General features: G+C 45.3%; 1 protein-coding gene across 2 annotated transcripts in view; it reads right to left on the bottom strand.

Annotated features, from left to right (window-relative positions):
* Window positions 1-13059, bottom strand: part of LOC129700774 (choline transporter-like protein 3) — a 67870-nt gene that overhangs the window by 17618 nt on the left and 37193 nt on the right. For both annotated transcript variants that reach the window (XM_055641463.1, XM_055641464.1), the window contains exons 10-12: window positions 9121-9286; window positions 5154-5310; window positions 3134-3217 (exon numbers count right to left, since the gene is read on the bottom strand). In XM_055641463.1, coding sequence (XP_055497438.1) covers window positions 3134-3217; window positions 5154-5310; window positions 9121-9286 — 407 coding nt within the window. The remainder of the gene's footprint in view (window positions 1-3133; window positions 3218-5153; window positions 5311-9120; window positions 9287-13059) is intronic.

Raw genomic sequence — 13059 nt, 5'->3', positions numbered from 1 at the left:
TATGCTACATGGTTATTTGACTTTATTCCCAGGGCAGTTGTTTCTAGTTCAAAGATGTAGCGTCTATCTTTGCTTCCCAGTTAAATACATTTATAAGCTGCTCAAGAATTCCAATCGATATCGCAGGCAAAATTAATTTTTAAATCAACAGATTACAAATCTTGTGATTCGGGGAGCAGGACAACCATCAAATGTTACATCACGTTAATCGAGTCTTTCAAATGCAAGACATCAAGGGGAGAAGGTGCAGAGGGAACAGAGAGAGAATCCTGCAGTTTCAGTCGGAGAAACCAACTCCTTATTTCAGGATCTGTAAAATCTGTTGACCTGCAACGATTGATGAATTATTTGATGGGGAGATTAATAATAAAGTTAATGTGTAGGAAGGAACTGCCGATGCTGGTTTAAAACGAAAACAGACACAAAATGCTGGAGTAACTCAGCGGAACAGTCAGCATCTCTGGAGAAAAGGAATAGGTGACGTTTCGGGTCGAGAAGGGTCTCGATTCACAACATCACCTATTCCTTTTCTCCAGAGATGCTGTCTGACCCGCTGAGTTACGCCAGCATTTTGTGGCCATCTAACCTGAAGCTGAAGATGTTTAAACAGAATGAGTGGGCTCTGCCTTCACAGCTTCTGCTTGGAAGAAAATAAGTCTGAATTATTAAAGCGGGCTGCCCACCACAACGTAAAGGGTCGCTGGGCGGTGATTTATTTGAAAACGAAAATGGGTCAATTGTCTTTGATCCATTTCATTTTCAATAGAAACAGCTTTGTTCAAATCCAAACTGGGCTCAAGCTAATCCTGAACAACAAACGTTGTTTGGAACAAACGCAGGACTAGCGACATTATAGGGTTAGGTTTGAAAAATTGTACCATTAGATATTTTATTAGTATAAAGTATAGGGATGTTTATGGGTGCAATGATTTTCTGGCGAGCCACCAGGGATGACAATGGCAGCTGAGAGCCATGAGAACAGCACTATGGCACGTTTCCAATTCCCCTTTTTTCACGGACGACTTGCTGTGAATAATCGCTGCTTTGTGTAGCAGTCGAACTGTGTGGTAAAAATGAGAGATACTTTGCAATGCACTGAGGCCTTGGATCGATGGCTGCCATGGCAACCACGGAACCCTGCCTTTAGCATCGAAGAGTCTGTGCCAGAAGTTTACCTGGGAACACCCGAAAGGCTTAGAAGGAGCTTCAGCGTGCCATCGTCCGAGATACTGAATTTTGCGAGGGAACTGTGCGTCAGTCTTAAGCACCGGGACATCTAAAACTCAACAGCGACTGAGCCTCAGTGGTTTTACAGCTGTCATTTACAACTCAGTACTCTGCCAACAAACCATTGGGAAATCGTGCAACTATCACCATCTAGTTTTTCTCTGATACATTCATCCCCTCTGTGTGTTCATTGTAACAATGACACTCTCCTCATTTGTCAAGCCTCACTGACATAGAAAATAACAAGGCAAGGCGAGTGCAAGCAACAGCATGATGTGAAGAAAACAAAACATTGACGACTAGTTGCAAAACTTAAAATGCTCTTATAAAAAGGAGATATTAAGACAAGAAGTCCAACTTCAAATATATAATTTTTAAATTAAAAAAAGAAAAGGTTTAATGTAATTAGTTAAGAAAAAAGCGTGAATTGCATTTTGAAAACTGAACATTATGGTGAAGAGACCTTTAAAAAAAATGTTTCCAAAATTATATGTTTCAAAGTATATAAAGAATTTTTTCTTAATACTAAATTTTTTCTTATACTTTTCCTAGATAAAACAGAAACTTGTAATGATGGATCCCTGGTTGAGTTCTTGGAGCTGTAAGTCGGAGCATGACAGATTCCCCTCCTGTTGTTCCGATGGTCCCTCTTTCCCCCCACCCCCGCTCTCTCTGGCTCCCTGATAAACCTTTACCCTTCAACCATTCAAGCTGGCTCCTCCCAGCTATGAAAGGCAGAGCCGGATCAATAGGCCTGCTTTGTGCACTATTCAAACCCTGGACAAAGGCAGCTGGCCTTGAAGTCTAAGCAATGGCACCAATTTCAATTAAAAAAACCCAGAAATTTTGCTCTCAGCGTTGTGAGGCAAGTAGGTGAAGGGTTGACGTTGTTTTCTGTAAAACATCTTGGAAAGAGGCTGTCACAGTGGAGGGACTTGTCTCCAACCCAAAGGCATAATTATGGATTCAGCTCTATAGGGATTACCAAATGAGTGTGCATGGGGTGTGACCAGTTCTGGAAAAAATTCCAGACACTTTCCTCCTTCACTTCTTCAGATTTTGTTGTTATTGTGTACATATTTAATTTGCACGGCAACTTTTGAAAGGATAGATCGCATGTGGATACATTTGTATCCTCTGATCCAGAGGGCAAATCTTCATCCACTGACTGCCACTGTCTTGAGGACATAAATCCCAGTTGGGAGGCCATGTTGCAGTTGTACAAGACGTTGGCGAGATCGCATTTAAAATATTGTGTTCAGTTCTGGGCACCATGTTATAGGAAAGATATTGTCAAGCTGGAAAGGGTTCAGAGAAAATTTCGAGGATGTTGCCAGGACTAGAGTGTCTAAGCTACAGGGAGAGGTTGAGCAGGCTGGGTCTCTATTCCTTGGAGCGCAGGAAGATGAGGGGTGATCTTATCGAGGTGTACAAAATCATGAGTGGAATAAATCGGGTAGATGCACAGAGTCTCTTGCCCAGAGTAAGGGAATCGAGGACCAGAGGACATAGGTTCAAGCTGAAGAGAAAAAGATTTAATAGGATTCTGAAGGGTAACCTTTTTAACTTGGGTGTATGGAACAAGCTGCCAGAGGAGGTAGTTGAGGCTGGGACTATTCTAACATTTAAGGCACAGTTAGACAGGTAGATGGATAGGACAGGTTTGGAGGGATATGGACCAAATGCAGGCAGGTAGGACTAGTGTAGCTGGGACATTGTTGGCTGGTGTGGGCAAGTTGGGCCGAAGGGCCTGTTTCCACACTGTATCACTCTATGACTTTAAATCAGCATGGACAGGGTGGGCCGAATGGCCCATTTCTGTGACATACCTTTCATGTTGTCCTAACTAAAGATTATTGCAACAAGCCCCATTTCTTGATTAGCGGTTCTATCAGGAGAGAAGTACCTGGTTCAAATACTGCAGACATTTTTCGCAGCAACACAGACAGCACTGGCAACTCTTGAGCAGGCACCTGGCACAGGCATTTTCCTGAAAGAGATGGTGGAAAAATGCGTCAGCTTAAAATCACCAACAAATCCAAAACAATCTCCATTCCGTCTCTGAGGGGCATCTGGGAACCTGAGGGGCAACGTTTACTCTCAGCGTGTGGAGAGTATATGGAATAAGCTGTGAGCGGGGTAGTAGAGACGGATTCACAGCAGCTAAAAGGGTACGTGGATAGCAAAGGTTTAGAAGGATATGAGCCAAACACGGGGCAAATGGGATCAGTTTGATGGGGCATCTTGGTCAGCATGGACGAGTTGGGCCAAAGGGCCTTTCTCTGCGCTGTATGCCTCTACGGCCCTGTTCCTCTTCCAAACTTTGTTTTATGTTTAGTATGACAGTTCATTCAAACTCTCTTTAAGATGTGAGGCTTTATTGTCACGTACCTAGCCAGGTGCAGTGAATTTCTTTGTTTTTGAGTATAAAGAAAGGCATCGACAAACTGACAAAAAGTACTCATCCCCACATGGTCCCCCCCCCCCACCAACGGGGTCCCCTTTAGTTCTTGGTACAGGTGGACGGGTAGTGTAGATACAGCAGGGACTCTGCAGATGGACTTGTCAGGTTGACAACACCCTCCCTCGCTGCTCCCCTGCTATGATTCTTGTTTTCACACCTAACCCTTCCATGTCTCTATGTCTCGCCACTCACTCACCCACATGCGCTCCCCTCCCCTGCGCTCCTCTCACCGACCCACAAGTAACCCTTGCTTTGCTTCTTTCTCTGTCCCTCCCCAATCCTAATTCTCCAACGTTTCACTGCCCTCCTGATTAAATGTTACTGATTGTATGCCTCGTTGTCACCTTCACCTTCCCCTCAGCTAACAAGGAACCATTCTACATTTTCCTTGATCATCGTCCCCTTTGATCGGTCATTTTCACACCCGACCCTTCCATATCTCTGTCACTCCCTCCCCGCCCCCTGACTGTCTGAAAAAGGGTCTCGGCACGAAACGTCACCCATTCTTTCTCTCCAGAGATGCTGCCTGTCCCGCTGAGTTACTCCAGCATTTTGTGTCTATTTTCGGTTTAAAGCAGCATCTGCAGTTCCTTCCTATACATGAGAACTTTAATGAGGGCAATGAAAGCTAATCAACTCCTCACCATGCCACAAACCTCACTTCGCCCCAATGGTGGGTAGGTACCATAGTGGTGAGCTGCTAGGATAGGCAGCGGCACAAAATGTGCCTCAAGAGTCGTGGATATCAGCCGGACACCCTGACTAGAGCTCTTCCATTTGTGGAGCATTTGAGGTGTAAATCAATGACTGGGTGTTGTTTCGGAAGGAACTGCAGATGCTGGTTTACATTGTAGACCCAAAATACTCGGAGTAACTCAGCGAGACAGGCAGCATCTCCGGGGAGAAGGAATGGGTGACGTTTCGGGTCGGGGCCGAAGAAGGGTGCCTATCTCGTTCACATTGAAACGGCAGCACAGGCGTCTCGCCTTTAGAAAACTTTTCAATTCCTCGTCTCACAACGCGAGAGTAACCCGTTTCTGAAATCATCTCACTGGACACGATGTTCCCATACCAGAAGCAGATGATGATAAGCTGCTGTGTCCCAAAACACAGCTCCAGTCCACAAGCAATAATTGATCTCACAGCCAGATGGGGAGCTGTAGATTGCCAATAATATTACTGGAACCAAAATGAGCTGGATTAAAGCTAAGCTTTCAAAATCAAAGACAAAATAAATTATTAGCAGCTGGATTCAATTGAATACAACTTGCCCTCTTTTAAAATATTTTAAAAAAAAGTTCATAAAGATCTTCCAAATTGCACTCCAGTAAAATGCACTCTGAGTCACGGGGTGCAAAATATATAGTGTGAATGGCAACATTTCCTTTCAAATGGACACGAGTGTCTTGAGAAACATCAAAAAGGACTGGAATCGAATCCCATTCCTGACTCTGAGTCTTACCTTTCCCTTCAGACTGCTGTAAACGTACAGAAGAATAATCCGTGGAATTCGGACGAGTGTGATTATAAACGAGCCCTTCGCAACTGTTCCCAGATGGTAATTAAAGAACCTCGAAATAGAACTGAGGATTGGGTAGCTGGGCAGATTATGCTTGTCCCTGAGGAGAGAGAATCATCCAGTGATCATGCATTAGTCGGAGGCCTGGAGTAAAACGAAGCGTAGACAATGCCCGATGCATTAAATGTGAGCAACGTTACTCCAGCAAAGACTCAAGGTCCAAAGCACAGTGAGATGTGGGACTCGAGCCCAAAACACAGCAGCACCTACCCTTGAGCAGTCCAATGAACAGTGCTGGAATTGGGCTCACAATTAAACTCAAGCCCCAGGGTGCAAATTACATGCATTGTATTCCAGAGAGAGTTAGATTTAGAAACATAGAAATTAGGTGCAGGAGTAAGCCATTCGGCCCTTCGAGCCTGCACCGCCATTCAATATAGCCAATGAACTGGCCTCGACTACCCTCTGTGGCAGAGAGTTCCAGAGATTCACCACTCTCTGTGTGAAAAAAGTTCTTCTCATCTCGGTTTTAAAGGATTTACCCCCTTATCCTTAAGCTGTGACCCTTGTCCTAGACTTCCCTAACATCGGGAACAATCTTCCTGCATCTAGCCTGTCCAACCCCTTAAGAATTTTGTAAGTTTCTATAAGATCCCCTCTCAATCTCCTAAATTCTAGAGAGTATAAACCAAGTCTATCCAGTCTTTCTTCATAAGACAGTCCTGACATCCCAGGAATCAGTCTGGTGAACCGTCTCTGCACTCCCTCTATGGCCATAATGTCCTTCCTCAGATTTGGAGACCAAAACTGTACGCAATACTCCAGGTGTGGTCTCACCAAGACTTTAGCTCTTTAGCTCTTAGATTTAGCTCTTAGGGCTAACGGAATCAAAGGATATGGGGAGAAAGCTGGAACAGGGTACTGATTCTGCATGATGAATCTGTGGAATTCTCTGCCACAAAAGGTAGTTGAGGCCAGTTCATTGGCTATATTTAAGAGGGAGTTAGATGTGGCCCTTGTGGCTAAAGGGGTCAGGGGATAAGGAGAGAAGGCAGGTACAGGATACTGAGTTAGATGATCAGCCATGATCATATTGAATGGCGGTGCAGGCTCGAAGGGCCAAATGGCCTACTCCTGCACCTATTTTCTATGTTTCTATGTTTCTATGATCACCCGTGGCAGAATGGCAGGCAGTGACTAGTGGGGTGCCGCAAGGCTCGGTGCTGGGACTCGCAGCCATTTACAATATGCAGTAATGATTTAGATGAAGGAATTAAAAGTAACGTTAGCAAAATTGCAGATGACACAAAGCTGGGTGGCAGTGTGAACGGTGCAGAGGATGCTATGAGGATGCAGGGTAATTTGGTAAGGTTGGGTGAGTGGGCAGATGCATGGCAGACACAGTACAACGTGGATAAATGTGAGGTTATCCACTTTGGTGGCAAGAACAGGAAGGCAGATTATTATGTCAGGTTAGGAAAAGGGGAAGTACAACGAGTCCTGGGTGTCCTTGTTCATCATTCACTGAAAGTAAGTATGCAGGTACAGCAGCCAGTGAAGAAAGCTAATGGCATGTTGGCCTTCATAACGAGAGGAGTTGAGTATAGGGGCAAAGAGGTCTTTCTGCAGTTGTACAGAGCCCTGGTGAGACCACACCTGGAGTATTGTGTGCAGTTTTGGTCTTCTAATTTGAGGAAGGAGTTTCTTGCTATTAAGAGTGTGCAGCATAGGTCCACAAGGTTAATTCCCAGGATGGCGGGACTGTCAAATGATGAAAGAATGGAGCGACTGGGCTTGTATACACTGGAATTTAGAAGGATGAAAGGGGATCATAGAAACATATAAGATTATTAAGGGATTGGACCGGGTAGATGCAGGAAACACGTTCCCGATGTTGGGGGAGTCCAGAACCAGGGGCCACATTTTAAGAATAAGGGGTAGGCCATTTAGAACTGAGATGAGAATAGAACCTAAAACGGAATGGATTATATTTGGAATAATAATAGAAGATATCAATTTAAATAAAACGTTTTTTTAAATTATGGGTTAATAATTGGAAAGAAATTGATACTTAAATTTTGGAAAAATACAACCATACCAACTGTTAAAATGTGGATTAGGAATATGATGGACATAGCACGCCTTGAAGAAATGAGACTCCGACTAATAGATAAATATGACCAATTCTTAAGGAGTTGGTCTCCTTTCATCGACTTTTTGGAATCATGTGATGCAGCGGTACCGTAAAGATTGCTGATTTCAGTTCATGCCGTGGATAGATCTACATCTCCGAATACAGATTTGAAAATTTCTCTTTTAAGGGGCCTTCTCTCCTATTTCTACTTTCCACTTTTTCTTTTTTTTTTTATATACACACTTCACGTTTTTCTATTCTCTACCATCTATTTTTCCTCTTTTTCCCCTTTCTATTGTTTTCTTTTTCTTGTCTTGCTTACTTCCTTCTCAAAACATAAAACTAGAGGTTGTACATAGAATGGATTACGGTATGACATAGTTGGCACCTAAAATTAGGTTCCACTGTACTGTTTTGTACTGTATTAACTTCTAATAAAATAAACAAAAAAAAAAAAAACAAAAAAAAAAAACAAAACAAAAAAAAAAGAACTGAGATGAGGACAAACTTTTTCACAGAGTTGTGCATTTGTGGAATTCTATGCCTCAGAGAGGCCAATTCACTGAATGCTTTCAAAAGAGAGTTAGATAGAGTTCTTAGGGCTAGTGGAATCAAGGGATATGGGGAGAAGGCAGGAACGGGGTACTGATTGTGGATGTTCAGCCATGATCACATTGAATGGAGGTGCTGGCTCGAAGGGCCGAATGGCCTACTCCTGCACCTAGTTTCTATGTTTCTACATCACAAGAGTTATGGTGGCCATGGCGGCACCAGAACCACCCATCATTAGTCAAACAGATCAAACACTTTTCGTAGGAACACAAAGTGCTGGAGTAACTCAACAGGTCGGGCAGCAGCCCTGGAGAACATGGATAGGTGATGTTTCGGGTCAAGGCCCTTTTTCAGACCATGTTTTCCGGAGATGCTGCCTGACCCGCTGAGTTACTCCGGCATGTTGCGTCCCTTTATTTATTAACAAGTATCTGCCGTTCTTTGCTTCTACGGTTAAGCAATTTTCGAAACGTGATGCAAGAAAGACCAATGTTGAAATGGGTCCGAGGTCGGAAATATCCCGAGAGATTGATCCCAGTCTGTCAGCATCTTAAACGGGATCCCTGCTTGAACTGCACCCATGGGATCGTTTCCAGTCAGCCTTGGTAGAACCAAGGCAAGAAAATGGGAAGGACCAGCAATCAACAGGAGAGGCCACAGCTCGCAACCAGAACCTGGTCTGTGAGTGACCTGCAAACAGGGTGCCACAGCTCACCATGTTCAACTGCATTCAAACCCACTTTCCTCAAGCAAGTGGTCCAAGCACTAGCTCCATGGACAATCATGGCCCAGTTTTTGTTTAATTTTTAGTTTTAGAGATACAGTGCGGAAATAGGCCAGTGGGCCCACCGAGTCCGCGCTGACCAGCGATCCCCCGCACATTAACACTATCCTGTACACACTAGGGACAAATTTTAAAACGATACCAAACCAATTAATCTACGTCTTTGGAGGGTGGGAGGAAACCGGAAATCCCGAAAAACCGACTCAGGTCACGGAGAGAACGTACAAACTCCCTACATACTAGCACCCATAGTCAGGATCGAACCTGGTCCTGTAAGGCAGCAGCTCTACCGTTGCACCACCGTGCCTCCCGGTTGAGGAACAAGGAACGTGAAGCGACGCTCCTGTCCTTTCCTGGCTGGTTAGCGAATGGCTTTTCTGACCAAATAGTACTTGGACATGTGCCCTGTTAAACAGACGTACGACTCTCCTCATTCCTACCTGTTGAAGTAACAACACACCACAGCTCCAGCGATGGCCATCTGCTGACAGGCAAGCAGAAACTCACTGGTCCAGATCAGGCCGATTAAGTGATACCACCACATGTAGCGAATGGCATACACGGATCTGTATTCAACTTGGTCATCTGCGATTACATAGGCATTACCTGCAGGAGATTAAATAAAACATACCTATAATACAGGAACATTGCAATCAGAAATGCAGGCTACACTGCCAATTGCATTCTGATGTCCATCCTATTGCATTTGATAATGAACAATGTTATATCTTGCAGCAAAGGTTGTTCCCTTCATCCATTACCTGTGCAAGGTGTCGGCTGCATTGTATTCATGTGTAGTCTGTTATTTGTAGGGGTAGCACGCACATACAAGCTTTTCATGGAGGAGAGAGGGGGGTCATGATGAGAAAGAAAAAGAACAGTTGCTCGTCAGGGAGAGGGAGGGGGAGAGGGGGAGGGGGAGGGGGAGGGGGGGGAGGGCATGTGGGTGAGTGAGTGGCGAGAGTTTGGTGGAGAAATAGAGAGATCTGCCGGAAATAGCAGGGGCCCGCGGGTCAAAGGAGTTGGAGGAATTGAGTGAAATCCAGGTTAGTCGGGAAGTGGTGTTGGTTAAATTGAATGGATTAAAGGCCGGTAAATCCCCAGGGCCAGATAGGCTGCATCCCAGAGTACTTAAGGAAGTAGCTCCAGAAATAGTGGATGCATTAGTAATAATCTTTCAAAACTCCTTAGATTCTGGAGTAGTTCCAGAGGATTGGCGGGTAGCAAACGTAACCCCACTTTTTAAGAAGGGAGGGAGAGAGAAAACGGGGAATTACAGACCAGTTAGCCTAACATCGGTAGTGGGGAAACTGCTAGAGTCAGTTATTAAAGATGGGATAGCAGCACATTTAGAAAGTGGTGAAATCATTGGACAAAGTCAGCATGGATTTACGAAAGGTAAATCATGTCTGACGAATCTTATAGAATTTTTCGAGGATGTAACTAGTAGCGTGGATAGGGGAGAACCAGTGGATGTGGTGTATCTGGACTTCCAGAAGGCTTTCGACAAGGTCCCACATAAGAGATTAGTATACAAACTTAAAGCACATGGCATTGGGGGTTCAGTATTGATGTGGATAGAGAACTGGCTGGCAAACAGGAAGCAAAGAGTAGGAGTAAACGGGTCCTTTTCACAATGGCAGGCAGTGACTAGTGGGGTACCGCAAGGCTCAGTACTGGGACCCCAGCTATTTACAATATATATTAATGATCTGGATGAGGGAATTGAAGGCAATATCTCCAAGTTTGCGGATGACACTAAGCTGGGGGGCAGTGTTAGGTGTGAGGAGGATGCTAGGAGACTGCAAGGTGACTTGGATAGGCTGGGTGAGTGGGCAAATGTTTGGCAGATGCAGTTTAATGTGGATAAATGTGAGGTTATCCATTTTGGTGGCAAAAACGGGAAAGCAGATTATTATCTAAACGGTGGCCGATTGGGAAAGGGGGAGATGCAGCGAGACCTGGGTGTCATGGTACACCAGTCATTGAAGGTAGGCATGCAGGTGCAGCAGGCAGTAAAGAAAGCGAATGGCATGTTGGCTTTCATAGCAAGAGGATTTGAGTATAGGAGCAGGGAGGTTCTACTGCAGTTGTATAGGGTCTTGGTGAGACCACACCTGGAGTATTGCGTGCAGTTTTGGTCTCCAAATCTGAGGAAGGACATTATTGCCATAGAGGGAGTGCAGAGAAGGTTCACCAGACTGATTCCTGGGATGTCAGGACTGTCTTATGAAGAAAGACTGGATAGACTTGGTTTATACTCTCTAGAGTTTAGGAGATTGAGAGGGGATCTTATAGAAACTTACAAAATTCTTAAGGGGTTGGACAGGCTAGATGCAGGAAGATTGTTTCCGATGTTGGGGAAGTCCAGGACAAGGGGTCACAGCTTAAGGATAAGGGGGAATCCTTTAAAACCGAGTGAGGAGAACTTTTTTCACACAGAGAGTGGTGAATCTCTGGAACTCTCTGCCACAGAGGGTAGTTGAGGCCAGTTCATTGGCTATATTTAAGAGGGAGTTAGATGTGGCCCTTGTGGCCAAGGGGATCAGAGGGTATGGAGAAAAGGCAGGTACGGGATACTGAGTTGGATGATCAGCCATGATCATATTAAATGGCGGTGCAGGCTCGAAGGGCCGAATGGCCTACTCCTGCACCTAATTTCTATGTTTCTATAAACAGAGAACAAACCAGTGACAGGGGAAGAGTAGAAATACTGTGGTCAACGTCAAGACAGTGAGAGCCAGCGGAAAAGAGAACAGATGCTGATTTTACTTCCATTTATGCAGTTACATTGGGAGTATGCTCCCAGGTGAAGTATGCAATTGCTGGCAGTGCTAATATACCAACAATTTACGGCAATGTTTCCAATCTGCTGAAGGCTCCTTGCACGGATCTGTGGACAATCAGCACTTACAGCATCTGCAGCTTGTATGCAGACGCCACCTTGTGGAGTGAGTTGTGCGGGCCACTCTCACTACATCCAGGGGGCCGGTTTTATGTCTTAGCTTGAATCATATGGCCAAGTTAACCAATGTGGAGGGAAAGGGGACACCCTCTAGCTAGAGTCAGCAATGAAGCCGAGGTTTCTTCCTTAGAGTTAACAGGTACAACTGCACTATTGCATTGTTGTGTGTTAGTGTGAGTGTGAGTATTGTGTGTGTATATATACATACATATACTCACACACACATATGGACACATATCACGATGCACACTGTCAAAATATTTATATATATATATATGTATATATATATATATATATATACACCCACACATATATACACACACACGCACACACACACACATATATACACACACGCACACACATATATACGCGCACACACATACATATATAAATATATATATATATACATACATATATATACATACGTACACATACACACAGAGTCAGAGTCAGAGTCAATTTAATTGTCATTTGGACCCCTGGAGGTCCAAACGAAATGCCGTTTCTGCAGCCATACATTACATACAAATAGACCCCAGACACAACAATAATTACATTTAACATAAACATCCATCACATAGCTGTGATGGAAGGCCAAATAAACTTATCTCTCCACTGCACTCTCCCCCCCCCCCGATGTCAGAGTCAAAGTCATAGCCACCGGCTGGCGATGGCGATTGTCCCGCGGCCATTAAAGCCACGCCGGGTGGTGCGAGGTCGCACACCGGGTCTTGATGTTGGAGCCCCCGGTGTGCGCTCGCAGAGTCCGCAGCCATTCCAGCCGCGCGGGGCAGTGGTGTCAGGCCCCGCTCCAGGAGCTCTTCAACCCCGCAACTCGGGCGGGAGAAGTCGCCGTTGCAGGAGCCCTGAGAAGCGGTCTCCTTCCAAGGAGCCGTGGGCTCCCGGCGCCGCCGTCCACAGACCTGTAGAGAGCCTCCGACTCTCCGGTAGCAGCAGCAGCAACAGCAACAGCATCAGCAGCAGCAGCGCTCCTCCACTGCTCCGGACCCGGCCAGCTCCGCGACGGCAACGGTGAGTCGGCACCTGAGTCCCCGGTCTCTTCCTGTTGGAGGCCGCTCCTCGTTGCGGCCTCAACGACAATGGAAACCCGACGAGAAAAGGTTGGGTCTCCAGTGCAGGGAGAGATTCACAAAGTTTCCCACCCCCCCCCCACACACACACACACCCCGACATAAAATAACAAAAACTACATAAAAACACAGACAAAAATAATAAAAACGCGGACAGCTGCAGAGGCCGCTACTGGCCAGAGCCGCGCCGCCTACATGTAGTGTAGGAAGGAACTGCAGATGCTGCTTTACATCAAAGATAGACACAAAATGCTGGAGTAACTCAACGGGACAGGCAGCATCTCAGGATAGAAGAAATAGGTGACGTTTCGGGTCAAGACCCT

The sequence above is a fragment of the Leucoraja erinacea genome, chromosome 10, assembly GCF_028641065.1.
Source record: "Leucoraja erinacea ecotype New England chromosome 10, Leri_hhj_1, whole genome shotgun sequence".
Taxonomy (NCBI): Eukaryota; Metazoa; Chordata; class Chondrichthyes; order Rajiformes; family Rajidae; genus Leucoraja; species Leucoraja erinaceus.
This window is presented reverse-complemented; position numbering and strand designations above follow the sequence as displayed.